Source organism: Microchirus variegatus (genome assembly GCF_963457635.1).
Source record: "Microchirus variegatus genome assembly, chromosome: 4".
NCBI classification, from domain to species: domain Eukaryota; kingdom Metazoa; phylum Chordata; class Actinopteri; order Pleuronectiformes; family Soleidae; genus Microchirus; species Microchirus variegatus.
The window spans coordinates 21,478,712-21,498,038 of NC_139805.1; the positions used below are offsets into that span (position 1 = coordinate 21,478,712).

At 38.9% G+C, this 19,327-nt stretch overlaps 1 protein-coding gene across 1 annotated transcript; it reads left to right on the forward strand.

Moving 5' to 3' along the window:
* Positions 1-873: 873 nt before the first annotated feature.
* tmem161a (transmembrane protein 161A) lies at positions 874-16,312 on the forward strand (the record flags this gene model as incomplete). The annotated part of the gene is made up of 11 exons (XM_083888227.1): positions 874-936; positions 12,305-12,408; positions 12,491-12,574; positions 12,672-12,763; positions 12,853-13,009; positions 13,239-13,454; positions 13,542-13,685; positions 13,774-13,887; positions 14,008-14,182; positions 14,296-14,392; positions 14,569-16,312. 11 exons carry the CDS (start codon positions 874-876, stop codon positions 14,871-14,873), a joined length of 1,551 nt encoding a protein of 516 aa, XP_083744353.1. The 3' UTR covers positions 14,874-16,312.
* Positions 16,313-19,327: the final 3,015 nt, after the last annotated feature.

Genomic DNA, 19,327 nt, shown 5'->3' on the forward strand with positions numbered 1-19,327 from the left:
TCAGCACCGCTCCAATCCAGGACGCAGCAGCCTGATGGCACTCTGCTGTTTGAAAGTGCAATTTTCCTTCATTTATTTGACCATGATCCATAAATCACTTGTAAATAAATCTCATTTGCACAACTATAATTACCGACAACCCACAATGACTGATTATTAGAATTATTATGGGGCTAAAAAATATTACATATTCAAATATAAATCACACAACAAAAAAACATATATACTCACAGGCCAAAAACTTGGACTAAATTCCACATCTCCGGTTTAAGTCCACGCAGTCATTTTACGCAACTTTCTTTTTTCTTTCTCTTTTTTAAAAAATATCTCACGTGCAACCACATAGAGCCTCAAAGTCCACGGAGACATGACAGAGAGAGAGACGCAGAGTCGTCACCTCACAGTCTGACTGAGCGTAAACCTGACCCAGCATCACTGAAATCTGTCATCGACTTTTACTTTTTTTTTTTGCTTTTTTGGCCGAAGAGGAGGGGAAAAAAAGTCAAGGCCGAGGAGGGGACACATGCTGCCGGCATCCACTCCTTCATCCCGGGGCTTCTCCTCCTCAGCACCACCACCTCCACCAGCAGCAACAGCAGAAGAAGATAATGATGACAGTGTGCGCGGAGCTGCTGCGTCCCTGCTCTCCCTCTCTCTCTCTCTCTCTCTACACACACACACACACACACACACACACACACACACACACACACACACACACACACACACACACACACACACACACACACACACACACTCGCAGAGGACACAGTGAACGACGTGTCCAGAAGCCCAAACATCTGACCATTAAGAGCCGGCGTCTATTGTTCTGTTTGAATGACGCGTCTCTCTCCTTGGTTGCATGAAGCGTCAATGTTGGCAGCCTTCAGTATAGAGATGGTGGTGGAGGTGGTGGCTGCATGGTGGGAGGGTGCAGTAAGGGGTGGAGGAAGGCACAGAGGAGACAGATGCAGCGAATCTAAAAAAAAAACAAAAAAACTTGGAGTCTCAGGGTGGAGGATAAAAATGCAGCAGGAGTCTTTAGCTCGACGCCACACACACACACACAAGTAAGGCACATATATATCACACTCTCCTCCTGGTGAGGTTCACAAACGCCGGCAGGAAGATGGAGACAGACCTCGGCAGTGAGCTCCAGGCACCTGCTGTGTGACCAGCTCACGCGGAGGAGACAACGTGAACCACATGTAAATATAGCAGTTTCCAAGCGTTGGTGGTGGTGGGTTGATTTTAAGATGCGTAAAAACGAAACGAGAGCTGGAGTCAAGGGAACAAACAGCGCGCATGCAGCGGCAGTGACGCGGGTGTGTGTGTGTGATGCTGATGTTGCCGCAGCCTCAGCAGATGCTTCCTCCACCACGGCTCCTGCGGGGTCACGTTGTTTTTTCGTGTTGCGACGTCTCCCTCTTTCTTCCCTTCCTTCCCTCCTCCCTTGCTTCCTTCCCCGCGCGCTCTCTTTGGCAAAAACGCGCCTGTGCCAAATGTCAGAGCTGCTGAATTATAGGTCTGTAAAAATAGAATGGAGTGAGGCTGCATGTGTCCACAGGAGCGTCAACGGGGTGCGCTGCTAAAAAAAAAACCGATCACATGTGTTAAACGTGCTTGTTTTTGCGCGCTGACGTCACGCGCCGCGATAGGTTACTCGACGTTCTCTATGTCCAATACGAGCGCGCGTGCAGAGCCGCGGTTTGCATGGCTCAGAAGCTCGTGCGTGGAACTCAACCACGATCATTTGTGCCATTTAGAACTAAGCTGCTGCTACACGCATTCACCCATTCATTCATTAAGAAAAATAAAATAAAAAACGGTCAATAAAATAAATTTTGAACATATATTTATACCATACATAAATATGTCCAGTGTGTGTGTGTGTGTGTGTGTGTGTACATATTTTAGACGAACAATAATTGAACAAGATGCTCAGGTTTGAATTACTAAAGGATCATAATATAAAATATTTAGGAATGTATTTTTGGACAATAAAGGTAAAACACAAAAAAAAAATACAATTAATTATTTGCCATTATGTTAAACTTTGGAATGAAGGTATTATATTATATTTTAATAATTATCAGTCTTACATGCTTGTCACTATACATTAAATGAAATGAAAATGATCTTAGTCTTTTTAAAGTATTTAAAGTCTTAGTCTTTTAGAACTTACTATACAAATTATGTAATGAAATGTATACATGCAATTATCATGAGTTATTCATCTGTACATAAATGTATCTTTTGTTTACCATGATTACTTTTATTTTATCCGTTATATTATTTTATAAGATCGTTTTATACATTATCATAAGAGTCTAATAATTCTCCATATTCAGAGGCACCATCTTTCCTTCTTTCCTTGTTCTTGTCATAAATAAAACTGGGCCTTTCATGAGCTGTTGTTTCTCAAATAAAACTAAACTAAAATGGTTTGAGGAGGAACGACGAAAAAAAAAAAAACGTGGTGCTGCTTTTATAGATACGACAAAATGATCGTCAACCCTCAATGACCGTCCAGACTAGTGGAGCTAAATAGTGACACCTATTGGCTGAAGAGCAGCACTGCAGCAGCAGCGCTCAGGCCTATGTGTCAGGTCTGATTGGCCTGAATCATCAACACGTTAAAAACCTCATTTAAAAAAAGAACTACATCGAACATTATTATAAGCATATCACAGAAATACAGAGGGCAAATTTATCAGATAAAAACATCAACATATTGAAACTCTGCAGATAAAATTAAGAGCATTTGATTTAGGAAAGCGTTTTCTAATTTGTAAATGTATTCACATAAAAAGCTAACGAAATCTGTTGAATTTTCCAGTAATGATTGTCTTAAAATGCTAATAAAACATATATAATGTATCAGTGTTGTTTAATTATCTTATATGGGTGAGGAGTATCGAATACATGTGCAGGTTCAGGCCTATGATGATGATGATGCACAAGCGAACAATTGCACTGATTTTACGATAATCACGTGATTCTGCTTGAAATACTGAAGGTCTAACCCCGAGAATAAAACAAAACAGATTTCCTGATGCAAATAAAATATTAACATATTAGATTTATACAAAGTATAAAGCTATGTAGTGTACAGGATGGACGGAAATCGGTTTTAATGTGTTTTAAAAATTACGCAGGTGTTTTTTGTTATATGATTTATGAAGAACAAAAACTACATGGTTTCGTTTCAATATAGGAATTTAAATCAGTATTTTAAACTGACTTCAGGATAATTATAATATTCTCATAATTTTTTTTTCTATCTATGCAGCATTATCATTATTTTAGTAGAAGTTTATTTTTAGCAAATTCTTTTACAACAGATTAACGAGTAAATAAATAACAAAAATAATCAGTCTTTATATGGGTAAAGTGGAGTCATTTACACGTTTTTTACCTACAGAAAAACTGTAAAATTAAGCGAAAATTACATGTCAATATATATAGTGTTACACTGTTAAAAATACATTTCTAATTTGCACTTATTATATTATAATGCACTTATTATATTATAATAAGTGCAAATTAGAGGAACATTTGACCTTGAAATAAAAACAGATAGAGTTGTTCACGTGGTGAACAAATGACATTGAGGTTTTAAGGTGTTTATAAATAATATCAACACGTTTTGTTATTATTTAATTTATAATTTGATTTTATCACTTTTTGCTTATTTTAGATTGTATAAAGACAACTAATGCTCTTCTTTCAGGCAAAAATAATGAGAAAATGTAAGTTTCTTTCTTTTTTTTCCTTCATCTTAAATGGCACCATAAAACATAAAATAAATCTCCCGTTTTTCCCCCCTCCAGAACGTTTAAAAAATAATGTTGAAAACTTAAATAAATAAAATAATGTAACACACACACACAGTGGCAGAAACCTTCAAAACCAGGTCTCTTCCTCCAAACAGTAAAATCTCTTACAGTTTCTCTCAGATTTGAATGAGTGCTGCTGTGACCTCGTCATGTGTGACCACACCGAGTCCCGTTTGCTTCAATTGCTAATAACTGACCAATTCAAGTGGCCACTTCTGGGAATTGTAATAGCCGCTGTTCAAAGAGGCTTGACCTGACGCAGTGACATTAAGGTGTCAGAGGTCACCGATGAAGGCCAACAAGGAGCAAATATTTGTCCTTCCCTCTGTCAGGCCAACAAATTAGCACTCGCAAGCATCGCACTTAACTGTTACAAATTGTTTTGTGCTGGTTGAGGATTAGTCCTCAAATGCATGTAAATGTTGGCTTAATGTAACAGCTATGAGTACATACTGAAACACATAATATATTATCATATGTTTAAGTGTTTTGTGTTTATGATTCTTTTTGAACCTGTTCTGTTTAATCTTCAGGAAACTTTAATAATAATAATAATTTTAAAAATAAATCTGACTGATTCAATAATGAAAATATAGAACATTATTATTGAGCAATTAAAAAAAATAGCATTAGATTTCAGCTAGTTATTTTTAAAATGTTATAAATCTAATTATTGGTCTTATTTCTCAGTTGCAATACTAATTCACAGAAAAACTAAACTAGAATAATGCGAAGTGGAATAAAAATCAGTGACAGTCACCTACGTTTTCAACAGACACACGTGCAAGTATAGGCTAAAGTATCAGCTCTAAAGAGAATATCACATGAGTGTATGAACAGGGAATCAGGGAAAACACTGTCACCACAGTCAAATAATATAATATTGTAAATGTGTTATGATGCAGTTCATATTTAACTTACACGTGGAAGCAAAAGACAAACAGCAGGTGTCATGTGTTAATTCCAGCATCAACAGTGCAACAAAACAATATTTCAAATGAAAAAAAATTGGAAAACATTTACAAAATAATTCCAATATTTGAATTAATTCCAACCTGTGTTCAGATGCTGAGTTTTCAATTAGAGGAATGAACGTAGATGATAACAAATGAGATTAAAGTTTCAAACACTTACTGTACTTGGGGTCTATGTCTTGTGCGGAGAGGGTAAGAGATGTTGGTCCATTGGTCGCCATGTGAAAACAGACTGGTGTCCTTACTGCTTTCCAGGTTTAATTGGGAGCAGGCTGGGGTTTATGCTAATGAGCACTGACATCAGTCTAAACAGCCTCCTCCTCATAAAAGGAGAGGAGCAAAGGGCTAAAGTCGCGCCTCTTTTCCCAGGCAATTCCATCGGTCAAGTTCAAGCTCAGCGCCAGCTCGTCACGATTGTCATTCAAAACACTTTAATGCAACAGGAGTGAAATCACTGGGTGGGGGGAGAGGAAGGGAGTCCTGCAAATACGTGAAATTTATCAAATCTCTGAAACGTGAGAAAATGAGACACAGTTTTACTTGATCGTCCATAAAAACAATAGCTGTGCGTGTTCATACAGTGGGCTTTTACGAAAAAGTTGTGGTCAAATGAAAAAGACTCACCTGACAAAACATCTTTTCTTGAAGCAAGATGTCAACGAGACACCGTCATTTGATTAGTTTCCAAAGATTCAATCCACATCCGCACATATGAAGAAATGTTATGATGTGATATAAATATGTGAGAGATTCTATAAAACGAGTTGCAAGTGTGTAGTCCCTAATCTGAGTGTAAATGCACATCAAAAATATATATACATTTTTTTTTATGGATTTTAAAGGTAGCAAGGGATTGTAGAAAATATACATTGATAGACCTTACAGCATTAAGAACCATGTATTTTGACTCCTCCAAGGTGTAAAGATATGAAGAACAACTTGAAAACATACAAAATATGTGTATGCATGTGTGTGTGTGTGTATGTGTATATATATGTATATATATATATATATATATATATATATATATATACCCACCTGTGCAGACTGGACTATTAAAGATCATTGGACATTTGTGTAAATGTGAAAATCATTCATGCTGCTGAGATGTGTAATTCTCCATGAATTTGAAAACACTGTGATGAGTCGCACAGTTCAGTCGGTGAATATGCAGATACACGAGACCTGGATTTCACATTTTAAAGGCTTTGTATGTGTGTTATTTTAATGTGAATTTCTCTGTGTGTTGTATAAATGCTTGTTAAACGATATCGCATGGATTGTTTAACCAAGCTGTACACTGCCGAAAAAGGCGAGTGTGTGATACTATTTGTGTTTTTGACTAATCAGACTCTGATTTTGTGATTTACTGTATGTCTTTTAAAATAATGCGTTTTAAAGGAGACATAATCACAGATTGCTTGACGTTCAGAATGGTTAAAGGTAAAGAAAGCATTGAAATCCCTATAATCTTAATAAAGGTTTTAAGCAAATGTCAAAACCTTAACATCACCACAACACCCAAATAATCAGCTAGTCACATTATCAAACACATCATTCACTTGCTGTTACTGATTATGCTTTGACTGAAAACATGCATCTCCCTCACATGATATTGTATTTCATCATATCATGACCATGGTATTTTATTTTATTTGATCACGCAGGAGAGATAATAAAGAGCGACCGGGGGTGAAAGGACTGTTTATCACCAGTGTCAAACCTTTACCGACTTCTTTTAGTCTCTACCACATGATATACAGTATGTCCGTGCCTGGTAATTAACAGTCATGAGTCACTTCTCTAAATAAATCCCCTGTGACAAAGCAGATCTGGTCGTCCTTTCGCTGGTTCCCACAGCTCACCCTCCACTGCAGAGGGAAAAGACAAAAAGGAAAAGAGCGGGGAAAATGAAGGGAGACGGGGAATAAACCACACTGGTGTTGGGAGTTTCCATTGACGGAGCACCATTGCAACATTTGCATATATTTAAATCAGGCAATGAATACCGCGCACGGGGGGAGCAAACAAAGACGAGCCAATGGGAGGGCTGCGTCCCTGCTGCGGGCTCAGAAGCAGCCGCCAGCAGCGACCTGGGAGAGACACAAGGAAGTGGTGTGGGAACCGTGAGGCCCCCAGAGCTGAGCAGAGGGAGGGGAGCCACTTGTAGACCTCGGCGAATTAGCATTTTATTTGTGTCCATTTTCCTCAGTAATTTCTGCCCCGCCACTTCAGCTACAGATGGCGAACATGGCAGAGGGATTAGCATTTGTGTCAAAGATGATAATGATGGAAGTGTTTTTCGAGCCAGACAGAGGCACGGTTCTTCTCACGATGGGTTGGGCAAAATGTGCAGAACATTAAAATTGTCTTTTCTGGTTGTGATCTTGACTAATTTCGGCATTTGGAAAGTACATTAGATGATGGTGGTATATGAGGTTATGGCAATTAATATCACAACATAGCAGTGATTAGATTTACTGTTGTGGCATTTCTGACTTACTCAAGTCATAAAGACACACAGTAATGTGCAAAAGTCTTAGGCCACCATTATTATTGTTTGACCATAATTGTTTCTCAATCACTTTATAGGAACATATCCAGAAAATACGGGAAACGTGTGAAATACTTAGTGTGACCTTGCACTCGAACAAAAGCATGATTATATTAAAACTGGTGTGCAACCCTAATTAATGTAAAAGTTAAAAACCTATGTTTCTCCAAATCCAATGCACATTTAAAAACAATAAAGTTGACCAAAGTTTCTCTACTATTTCATGTATCTGTTGTGGAAAAAAAAAGTCCATTACTCCAGGTTTATTCAAGATATGCTTGAGCATTAACATCCACACGTTGTTTGAGTTTGACTCATTGACAGTTTGACCCACTTTCAGTCACGTCGTTCCAATCCAAATGTCAATGATCACAGAATTGTACAGCGCACAATAATAAGAAATGTGGTGGTTCCCTGCGACTTTTGTACAGCACTGTAAAGAATAATTGAAAATAAGCTAAACATTGGGGCTGCATGGGCAATAGCTCAATAACAATATTTATCAGAATTGTATTTAATATCAGTTGAACAAAGGTTCATTATATAGCAATATAATGTTTATTCGCTGATCAAACACACAATGAATGACTGAATAATTGCTGCTACATGATTTGCATCAGCTTCTCTGTTCAAGAAGGTTTCTTTCACTGAGGAGAAAAAGTTAATCTTTCAAAGTTTCAGTTAACATTGACCATTTTTAAACTTTTTTTAATATTAACGCTTCTGGCCATATCACCCAGCCCTAGTTTAAAGTCAAATTAATAATGATACGGAGTCATAATTAGTAATTTTGCACACGCACCAATTAGTGATGAATTTGTCCTTACACACAGATTGGGTGCCTTGCTCAGGGGCAGCACAACACTTACCCTGTCCCAGGAGTGAACGGTGACCTTCCAGCTATACGAGCCCAATTCCTTTCCTCTTGGCCATGGGCTGCCAGTGATGAGCCACAGCACCTTAAGTTGAACTTCAAAGAAAATATGCAAAAGTGAAATTAAAAAAATTAAAACATGATCTCTTCTTTCACCCTCGCTCTGAATCACACACTTATCAGCGCAGGGTTTTACACCACGGTTGCGTGATCGCACACATGAAGATCAAACAGCATCACAGAGTTTGATATTGAGCCCAACGACTAATTTTATGTGATTTATGTTTACAGATGCCTGCCCGGCGATGCATACACGCCCACTGGAGAATCCGCTGCTTCATCGCACAAAGCTCTGTTTGATTAAATCCACGGCGCTCATTGAAATGTCATGTTCTTACGCACAAATACACAGGGCAAAGGATCAGACACATCTTCTTCGGCAGAAGGGGGTGCCACCAATTAGCAGGAGAGAGAAAAAAAATGGGAACGCAATCAAACCCTTTGGCAGACCACCCAAATAACATGGACGCACATGCTAAACACAGATTTGAATGTGGTGAATGGTTTTGGTAAAAGATTTTCAGAGAGTGTGCCTCGGGAAACACTGTGCACCGCTGGAGGCATATGGCCTCTGCTTTTGTACAGAGGAAGAGCTGACATTATGATGCATGTACACAATCTCTGTGTATGTTTGTGTGTGATGCCAAGTGACCACACATGGAGGATGCATTGATGCATCTAGAGCTGTCATCCTTCACCACATTTCATACCAAACACGTCACTGCTTATAATAATCTTAGGCTAAGAGATCATCTTAATGTATTAATAAATTATAAAGATTTTGTGTTAAATACTGCATGCACACTTTCAAAGATAAGTATGTTGTTGTTGTACTGTTCTTCCCCGTTTTATCCATCTAAATCAAAAAATAATGCTTTAATATATCCTGAAATTAAAAGGTTGCCCTCCTCTACATTCCCCCCATCCCAGGAGTCTGTGTTTTAATTCCTAAGAAGGAAGAAAGAGAAGCATATTAGAGACTTTAAGCCTCGCAATTTGCATTGCGTTTGTTGTCATCCAGTGAAATGTTGAGATCCACGATGGTGTGAGCATAAAATGTGGAGATTATCATTAGTAGAGCATTCAGGGGTGCTGAGGAAAAACAAGGAACTAAGTTGGAAAACATTTTTTGCATTTTAATTAAAGATCAGGGTCGTGAGCAACCTGGTAATGTGAGACTGCTGCAATGCTTTCCTAAGCAAATATGATTAAAATGTCCATGTTTCAAATAGAATAAGCAAGAATCCATCCTAAATTAATATTTTAAAAATCATAATAATATATTTCGACAGTGGAGGACGTGTTGGTTCCTCTGTGGTGACTCAAACACCTACAGAAATATTGCTTGATTAGTTAACAACCTGATGAGAACATTGAGCAGCCACATTGTTAACATTATTGATTGGAGAATAACATTGAATATCTGTATCCAGTGACACTCCTTAAAGCAACAAATACAGAGTCAGATTTGAAGTCATGAGCACTTTGGCTATTGTTGCAGTTATTAGACAGGATTTCTGACCAGTGCCACTTAATCAACTGGATGCTACTGTGATTTTCTGTTACGGAGTGGTGCTAGTTGGTTAGTAGCAATGGCAGTCATGGCATAAATTACCTTCTAGATCTAGAACTTTGTTACAACATTACGCATGGACATAGCTACATCAAAATGTATTTTAAAATAAAATACCAAATATACATGCATCAAAATAAACTACAAAATACGGCAGCCAAACCATGTATCAAAATTGTATTTTCAAAATCCTAAAAATACTTCCTTAATATATGGAGTTGTTAATCACAAATCTCAAGTATGCATTTCATAGGTTGCACTGGCCCTTAAAAGGTTATTCCTTAAATTGAGGAAAACTAAGTAAGTAGTTTTAAATCACAACAACCAAATTAATGCACGAGTCTCATTCAATTAAACAGTCGAGTAAAAATAAATCACAGATAATTTACCAAAGTACAGGACCATTACATGCCAGAGGTGTCATTGTTTTGCAAGTCACAAGTAAGTCTCAAGTCAAGTCCCAAGTCCTGCAGTTTGAGCTTCGAGTGCTTTCCAGTCCTTTAACCACAGCGTAATAACATATTTACACAAATCATGTATGCTTTTAAAATCTGTATTTAATTATTGAAATAATTGCAATTGAAATAGTAGAAAACATTAACAATGACATTGCATTCCCTATCCCCGAGTCATTTTTAACATTGAACTCATATTTTGCGTTTCGCATGCGTGTTTCTTGTTACGTGTGTCTATTTAAAGTTATGTCCGACATTACACACCTTTGCCGGAATTTTTAAATATTAAGGGTCACATTGACCGTCAAAAAATATTTTTTAGCTTAAACTCTGCTACACACAACGCAGACACAGCTATGTTAACATTGAGTTTACGACACTGCTAACTTAGTTAGCCCATAAACGTTAGCTTTCATTCATAATTTAACCGCTCTTTGTGTAACTTCAAATGTCGAATGAAGTTGGAACTTGGAGGTCTCCGTCTGTAATCCTCGACTCGCATGTTTTGCGTACTACAAAAAATTTTTGTTGACCACCTCGTAGTTTTTATACGGGAACGAAACTATCTTTGGTATATTTCTTTGCTAACCGGCGCGGTGTTTGCTCAGGGACACATTTCCGCTTCGTTGGTTGTCCTGCAATTTGATTGGACGGATGCTGACGGATCAAAACAACGTAGATCTAATTTGATTGGACGTTTGGCCGATAGCGCATACACGCACACACACAATGAAAGATACAGAGCGATGATATATTTTATAATTTTTGGGTTTTCGGGAAAGTTGCAAGGCCAAATGAAGTTACGAGTCACTGACGTTAAAGCCCAAATGCAAGTCTCTTTACATTTTTGTCAAGTCCAGTCTAAAGTCATCAAATCCAGAGTTCTCAAAGTCATGTGACTCGAGTCCACACCTCCGTTAATGCATGCTAATGTAGCTCGCTCACCTCCTGCCATTAGGTTGAACAAGTTTAAAGTTTACAGAGCTTTTCACGGAGCACCTGAACGCAGCGCCTGACGCCGCTAGTACATCCGGGACACCGTTTCCATGTGTCTGTTGGCTCAGCTGTCAACCCTCGACTCTTCTGCATGAGAAGGAGAAGCTCCCGTAGATAATCTGTGTACTAGAACCTCGTCTCCCGAGAGAAGAAATGGTAATTCGCACCTTGCTGCACTTGTATCTGATCATCGGTGTTAACAGTCTGCTGGAAAAAAAGTCTCTGTCGAGTCCATTTTGCTCTTGTCGGTTACTCAGCAGCGCGAGCTAAATTGCTAATGCTAAGTGGCTAGCTCACGTTTGCAGCAGCTTTGACAGGTGGTCAAACTATAGCTTCAACTCAACCTGTATTCAAGGTTATTTAACGCAATATTCTGCATATGGTTGTGTTGTAACCATTGCTCCCCCTTCATTTGATATATGGGAGTTAGTTTAATATTTTATTCAGAGAAACTGAGTTTCTTGTTGAAACTTTGTCGTGTCTTCTTTGCTGAGTCAACAAATAGTACTGTCCTGACAGACTGCCACAGTTGTAAACGAGACACTCCTGCTGCTGGGGGTCTCTGTGCCCGATGCTTACTTGCATTACTGACACATGCAGATGGGTGCAGGGTTGCCAGGTCTGCGTGATGAAACTGACCTAATGACCATTGAAAACCAGCCCCTTAAATAACCAGAAGTCTAACTATAGCAAAAGCATTACTTATACAAAGACGGCACACGCACCTTAAAAGGATTACATGCAAGTTCAACATAAGCAGTTATTTAAACTAAGTAAGTTATGATATTAAATGCAAATGTCTTGTGCATATATACAATTATATTTTGATTGTCCACATGTGGTTTTCCTTAGCTTTGTTTGGTCCTATCATACATGCAAAATAATAAGAAATAATTCAACCTGCAATATCGCTTCCCTGGATTGGGAGCTCCTGGGTAGGATCTCATAATTAACTGATTGTGTGTTTTAACTCTGACAGGCGCTGATGGGCATACAGTTAGTAGTCAGCTTGCTGGCTGCTAGCATTATGCAGAGGATGGCTCCACATTGCTCATTTGCACGGTGGCTCCTCTGTAACGGCAGGTATAGTCACTCTTTCACTGTTTGCGCACATAATGTGCACTTTGTGCAGCGTTTACAAATGCATGGCTGTTGTTTCTTCCAGTTTATTCCGGTTCAAACATCCATCAGAAGGGGAGCTGTGTGCACTGGCAGGGAAGCAGATGCCCAAACTGACCAAGAGAGACAGGTAGGTGATGTTAAAAGGTCACAACAAACAAATTCACTTAGTGTCCTTTTTTTTTTTTTTTTACGTAGTCATTTGTTCTCTTAATGTTGTGTCTTAGGAGACAAAATGGGGAAAACAAGCCTCTCACTGTGCCCAAAGACATCGACCTTCACCTGGAAAAAGCTCCTGTCAATGCTATTGACGCTCTCGGTACAAGAAACACTGCTTGATTGTAATTTACAAACACTTTAATCATAAAAACTGTAGGGGCCTGATCATTTTCTGTCTCCTTGTTTCAGTGCTGCGTTTCTTCCTGGAGTACCAGTGGCTGATCGATTTTGCAGTCTATGCAATGGGTGTCTTTCTGTTCACCGAGGGTTACTACAGTGTGGTAGATGCCACCAAAGAAGTCAATATCGGCTCCCTTTGGTGTGTTTTGACCGTGCTCTTCAGCCTGTATCCTTCAACAAAAAGCCAAAAACAAATTTTTGAACATCTACACTGATTAATTTTGAAGTTGCAGCATCAAATTAGATGATTTCTGATTTATAAAATAGTATACACTGGTACTAGTATACAGTGTTATTGTGTTCCTACTTTGGGTTCACAGCTAACATAACCTCATTATGTTATGATTACTGCTTTTTCTTGATGGTTCTGTTTACACTTAATGTGCAACACTCAGAAAGACCCTTCACACTCTCATGAGTCACTACTTCCGCTCCGAAGAAGGTGGTGAGCGATCGGTGTGCCTCGCCTTTGGTTTTCTCTCTCTGCTCGTGGCCATGCTGGTGCTGGTGGTCAGAGAAGACTACCTGGAGTTCGGCCTGGAGTCGGGCTTTTCCAGCCTCTTTGACAACTTTGAGGTGTTTGTCAAACAGCAGGGATACGCAGAGTGGTCGTAAGTATCTATCGACGACAGACTGTATCTGACAAATCTCTTGTGGTTTGATGTTGACGTGACAGCCGTTGTTTGTTTCCGCTTCAGAATCCCAGTAACTAGGCTCACGCTGAAGCTTGGTCTCGCCGCCGTCTGTGCGTACATTGGTGCTCTGTTGGCCTTCCCTGGACTGCGAGTGGCTCAGAGTCACCTTGACGCTGTGCAAATGAACTCAGGCCGGCCAATAATCCAGTAAAAACTCATATGTTTTACACTGCTAAAAAAACACTAATTTAGTAGTATTTATTTCTCTGAGCTGTGCTCCTTATCTTCCCCTCAGGATTCTGCTGCAAATTAGTTTCCTGTCTCCAGTCATTATTCTGCTTCTCTGGGTGAAACCTATTGCAAGAGACTTCCTGGCCAATGCACCCATGGGGAAGACTTCAATCACACTGTGAGTGCAGATAAATATTTGCTCATTTTTATCCACTGCGAGTAGCCTCATTTCTCAGAACAGAAATGGTTGTTTAGCAGGCTCGTGTTGACTTTTGCCTGATCTGATAATCTCTCTCAGAGTTCCCAGTGCAGTATTCGACAGCGTGCGCCTGTGGATCATTGTGGCACTGTGCGCGCTGCGCTTAGCGCTGACTCGCTACCACCTGCAGGCCTACCTCAACCTGTCTCAGAAGTGGGTGGAGCAGATGAAGAAGGAAGCGGGGCGGATCGCTGCCATTGACATTCAGAGAAAGGTCAGATACAGTATTTGTTTACGTCGTCGAGGAACAATGGAGAATCTATCGTCAACTGCCTACCTAGGCCGTAACTGCTTGTAATGTGTGACATAAATATTGTTATTTTTCAGGTTACACGCGTGTTTTGCTATCTGACTGTAGTCACTCTCCAGTATCTGGTCCCAACGCTGCTCATCCTTTTCTCCACACTGGCACTCAAGGCACTCGGTAAGTAAAATGGCCACTTTTGGACATCATCATCATCTCCTCTGGATAAAAGAGGATCTATAGGATAACACTCTCCTCCATGGTGTCTGATATCACCGTTCTCACTCATGTCACGTGGATTCAGCTTCATAATCTCAACGTAGCTCATATTAACTGATGTCTTATGATCCCTGCAGGCGACTTCTCCTGGGGAATGGGTGCAGAGGAGACCCCCGGTGTCACTCCGGCACTCGTGATCCCCACAGCAGCACCAGTGGTGTCGACCAGTTTCGATGAAGACGAGGAGGGCGTGGAGGACATGGAGGAAGACATCCAGGCCACGGTAGCTCACCTGTCGGCGATGTTCTCTGCTCTGCGCGCAGTCCTCACGCCGCTTTTCTTCCGAGGCTTCTTCGCCTTCTTAACTTGGTGGGTGGCTGCCTGCCAGGTCATCAGCTCTTTGTTTGGCATCTACTTCCACCAGTACCTTATGCAGAACTAACCGAGGAAATCAGAGAGAGCGAGAGAGAGAGACGTGCTGCTGCTCCACCTGCAGTGCAACTGCAGCCCTCAGATATTATTAAACAGTTCCAAAGGATACTTTGCTGCAGAGGTGGGACCTTTTTTTTATTCAAACACAACCACAGTCAAAAGCGTGATGGTGGTCACTGTTGGCTACCCTTTTTTTGCTCTGATATGTTCTTCAATGACCAGCAGGCTACTGGTGTCGAGACACTGAGGGAATTACAGCCTGTATTGTGAAGCCAGTTGACTACATCTGTTTTTATTTTTTTTTATCTGGCTTTACTGGGTCTAACACTGGCAGTCTTTGAAAAGTGTTATCAAAAAGCTGTCTCAGTTCACTCTGGGTTTGACTGAAAAACAACTGTATAGTATAGCTATTGCTTTAGAATATGTGAATGATATACACTATATACAATTATCTGATAAGAAGACTACTGACAATCCTGCAATAAGATCACACCATCCTTTTCAACTCGTGACCAATGAGTACTCTTTATTACACGAGTACTCGGTACTCACAGCTGGAACTGCACCCATCTTTTGATACTCGCAGTACAATATAGTTAGACGGAGGAAAGAGGAAGAATCGTTTCCAGTTTTTCAAAGTAAAGCTATAAATAATATTATAGACATGATACAAATGTTAAGCAGAACAAGTGTTATTTTAGTGCTTTTTTGTCTTAACAAAAAATGCCACAATATCCTTAAACAAGGGTTGCAACTAATGGTTATTTTCACAAGTGATTCATATATCAATTATTTTCTCTATTTATTAGTTAGTAGGTGCAGAAAATGTCAGGAAATATTGATTGATATTTTGTCCACAGATTTTAAAATATCCACTGTTAAGAAGCTGAAACTTGTTTTACATTTTATTAACTAATGATATCATCAGACCTTAATGCTGAGCATGTAATTTTCCAGAGATACTATACAGCATGGCTAACCCTAACCCTTTCCCACTTGGTCATGTTACCATGGTGATAGTTCCCACTTTTAAAAAGGTGAATCTGTTGCGTGATAGCAGAGTAAGGTTACTTGGAACATTAGGTTCATTAGAACATATCTACGCCAGTGTTAGCCAGATGGCGTTTAAGATATGAGACACTTTATTTTTGTGAGGATGTTTGATCTCCCGCAAAAGAAACCGATTCAAGAGTGCTAAGTGTTTATTTTTTCTTTTGTTTTTATAAATCATCTTTTTTTTTTTCTGCTGTAATGTTTTGATTGTGGATATTTAGTAAAACATAGATCCAGCCTATTTGAATCTGTGGAAACTTTTACTTAAAGCTGTGCATTTGCCAAGAGTTTGTCAAAAATCCTTAAGTGCCTGGAGGAGTTTGTTTTAAAAATCCCTGTGAAAAGGTAAAACCAACGCTCCTGAAAACTCATTTGTTTCGTAAACGCTAATCACAAGTTATATTTTAGTTGCTGTGTGGCCGATTGAACTTGTAGCTGGTACATTTTGTTTGCTTTTAACCAGTTTTGCATCCGTGTGTTGTATTTATTTATTTATGGATGTACTTCCTTAATAAACCTTTGGTTGTGTAGAAATGATACAGGTGTTCCAGATCTGTACTTTTGTTTTAATTCTGTTTTGTTTTTGTGTGATTTTTTTTTTTTTTAAATTGTAGAATGTATTTGAGTTGAAAGCTCTGTACTTTTCTTTTTTTTGATTTTCTGAATGCATGGTTTGCAAATGTTTGGCTGTAGTTTTGTTTGTATGGCTTAGTAAAAAAAAAAAAAAAAAAAAAGATACAGTATTCATGTCATTTTGTCATTTGTGCTGCGTCCACTTCACCAGGGAGCGTGGGAGACATCCCAGACAAAACATTTCCTTTTCAAAATCGGTGCTCCGCTTCACAAAAGACATCACGACTCATGACAAAGGAGTGTCTCGCCACTGAGCCGCCTCCTGACCTCTGACCCCGACCTCCAAAAGAAGATCATTTTTTAATCACTGTTAATTACTATGAACCGAACGACACTGAAGACAAAGGTGGGAGAAAAATTCTCCTCCAGCTAAGATACCAAACTTCACTGTTATTTTTAAACAAATGCGTTTGAAATCCAATCCAAATGAGATGAATTGGCTAAATGACATCATCAGACCTGGAGGGCCTCTGTTGTCTGAAAGCTGACGTGATTTATTGGCATAATCGTTTGAATTCTTCGTGCCATGAAAAGGTCGCTAACTTTAGGACGGAATGACCATGTCGCGGTTTCTTTAAAAGCACCTGTACATGCTTTGCTGGATGATAACAATCACATATGACAGGACACCACTTCATACCACATTATTCTATATACTTGATGTATATAATTTAACTGAAAGGTGACATGGTTGTCATATCGATAACAGAGATCTAGATAGAATGAACAGATGTTGATCTTTCAATGCAGCCAACGACCGATGTATGGTGTCGATAGATTTCCTAACTATCTAATAAATAATTTAAATAAATTAAAAAGATATATATTTAGTGAACAAAACGTATGTTTTCTCTTTTTTATTAAATAGTTTTTCGCCTGTGTTTATGCCCCCTTTTTTTTAATGTATGTGTTTTTTTCCCTGAAGCACTTTTATTTATTTGAAGGTAAAGTGCTTTATACATAAAATTTATTAATATTAAAACACTGGTCTGCACCTCCAGTTTTCTCCATCTTCTCTCTGTACAAGTACAAGAAAGAAAGTATAAATTAAATGTTAAATACACCAAGCAGGTCATAAGAAAACTACATTCTGACATTGGAACAATCAAAATTTTGAAAATGAAAATTGAAAGTTTGAGAACAAAAATGTGTCTGTTTACATACATTTGCAATCAGAATTATTCAACCCCCTCGCCTTAAAAGACATTATAGTGACGTGGATGAAAGATAATGACAATAAATGACCCAAAAACCTTTTAATCAACAACAACAAAATTATTGATACATACGAGTTATTTTGAGAAGTTGACCTGACTTAGAAGTTGAATTGAAACATGTATCTCTTCTAATCATTTTTAATGTTCATGTGCAGTATTATTCAACCCCAGCTTCAGTATGTTGTGGTACACACGCTTTTATAACTGCTTGTAAGTGCAAAAGCTTATAGCTCAGTGATATATGACGGCTTCCTTGCTGCGACTGCCTTCTTTAAATCCTACCAAAGATTTTCAATTTAAAATATATCTGGTGAATGAGAAGGCCATTCCAGGATCTTTTACTCAACCAAGCTTTGGTTGACTTGGAGGTATGCTTTAGATCATTGTCTTGCTGGAAAGTCCAATGATCACTCAGGTTCAATTTGTTAACAGAAGAATCATCACTGACTCACGTCCATGCTTGACCGTGGGGACTGTATTCTCCAGACATACTGCTGGTCCATATGTCCAAACAGTTCCAGTTTGGGTTCATCAATCCACGGAACTGTCTCCCAAAGCTCTGTAGTTTTATCCAAATTCCTCCTGGCATCTAGTCAATATCTGATGTTCCTGAAAGTCCTTGTTTATACAGGTGTTCTTTAAGTCTTAAACTTCCTTAAAATGCTCCCAATGGTGTCTCTTTGAATATTACATTTTTTGGGGGAAATCTTGTTATACCCAATGTCCTTCAGGTGCCATGAAATAACCTCCTCCTGTGTAAACTCCTTTGTCTTCCCTTTGATTGTAACTCACCTTGAATACCTTCATGGGTGGAGTTTTATGTTATGCATCACAGCTGAAGCTAATGAAGGATCATTATAGAGTTCTCATAGTCTTCATTATGTTTCAACTGCACTTTAGGACATAAGAGCTGTCACACATAATTGTGACATGGGTGTTTTACTCAAATAAACACAGATACTACATCATGCATGTTCTATGTTGATTTTGCGTATCACTCGACTCATAAAGAAGTTATTTAAAGCAGGATCTTGCTCTTTGAGAGAAATATAACTGATAAATCCTTTATATAAGTAATAATCAGCATATTAATCAAAAAATACAATTACAAAAATAGACATTATAGTGACATGGATGAATAAAAATGAGAGGAAAAAAACAGTTGTATCACGTTAATTCTGTGCTGACCGTGCAAGGCTGCTTAGAAACCAGTGTGTGTTCTTGTATGTGTGGCTTTGTGAGGACCATTGTCTAAACCACACAGAGTGAGGACATGTAGGCAAAGTGAGGACATTTTGGCTGGTCCTCACTTCTTTAAATGGCTTTTTTGGTGGCTTAAGACCTGGTTTTAAGGTTAGGAATATAATTGGGTTTAGGTTAGGGTAGATTAGGCTTAGTTGTTCTGTCTATGAGTGTCGTCACTATGAATGAACATGTGTGTGTCTGAGTGTGTGTGTGTGTTTGCAGGACCCAGACATGCCCTACAGACTGGGCCAGGCCTCGTCTCAGGGGACCAGACCAGACTTGACCCCGGTGAGAAACTCTTCATTTTGGGGAGGAG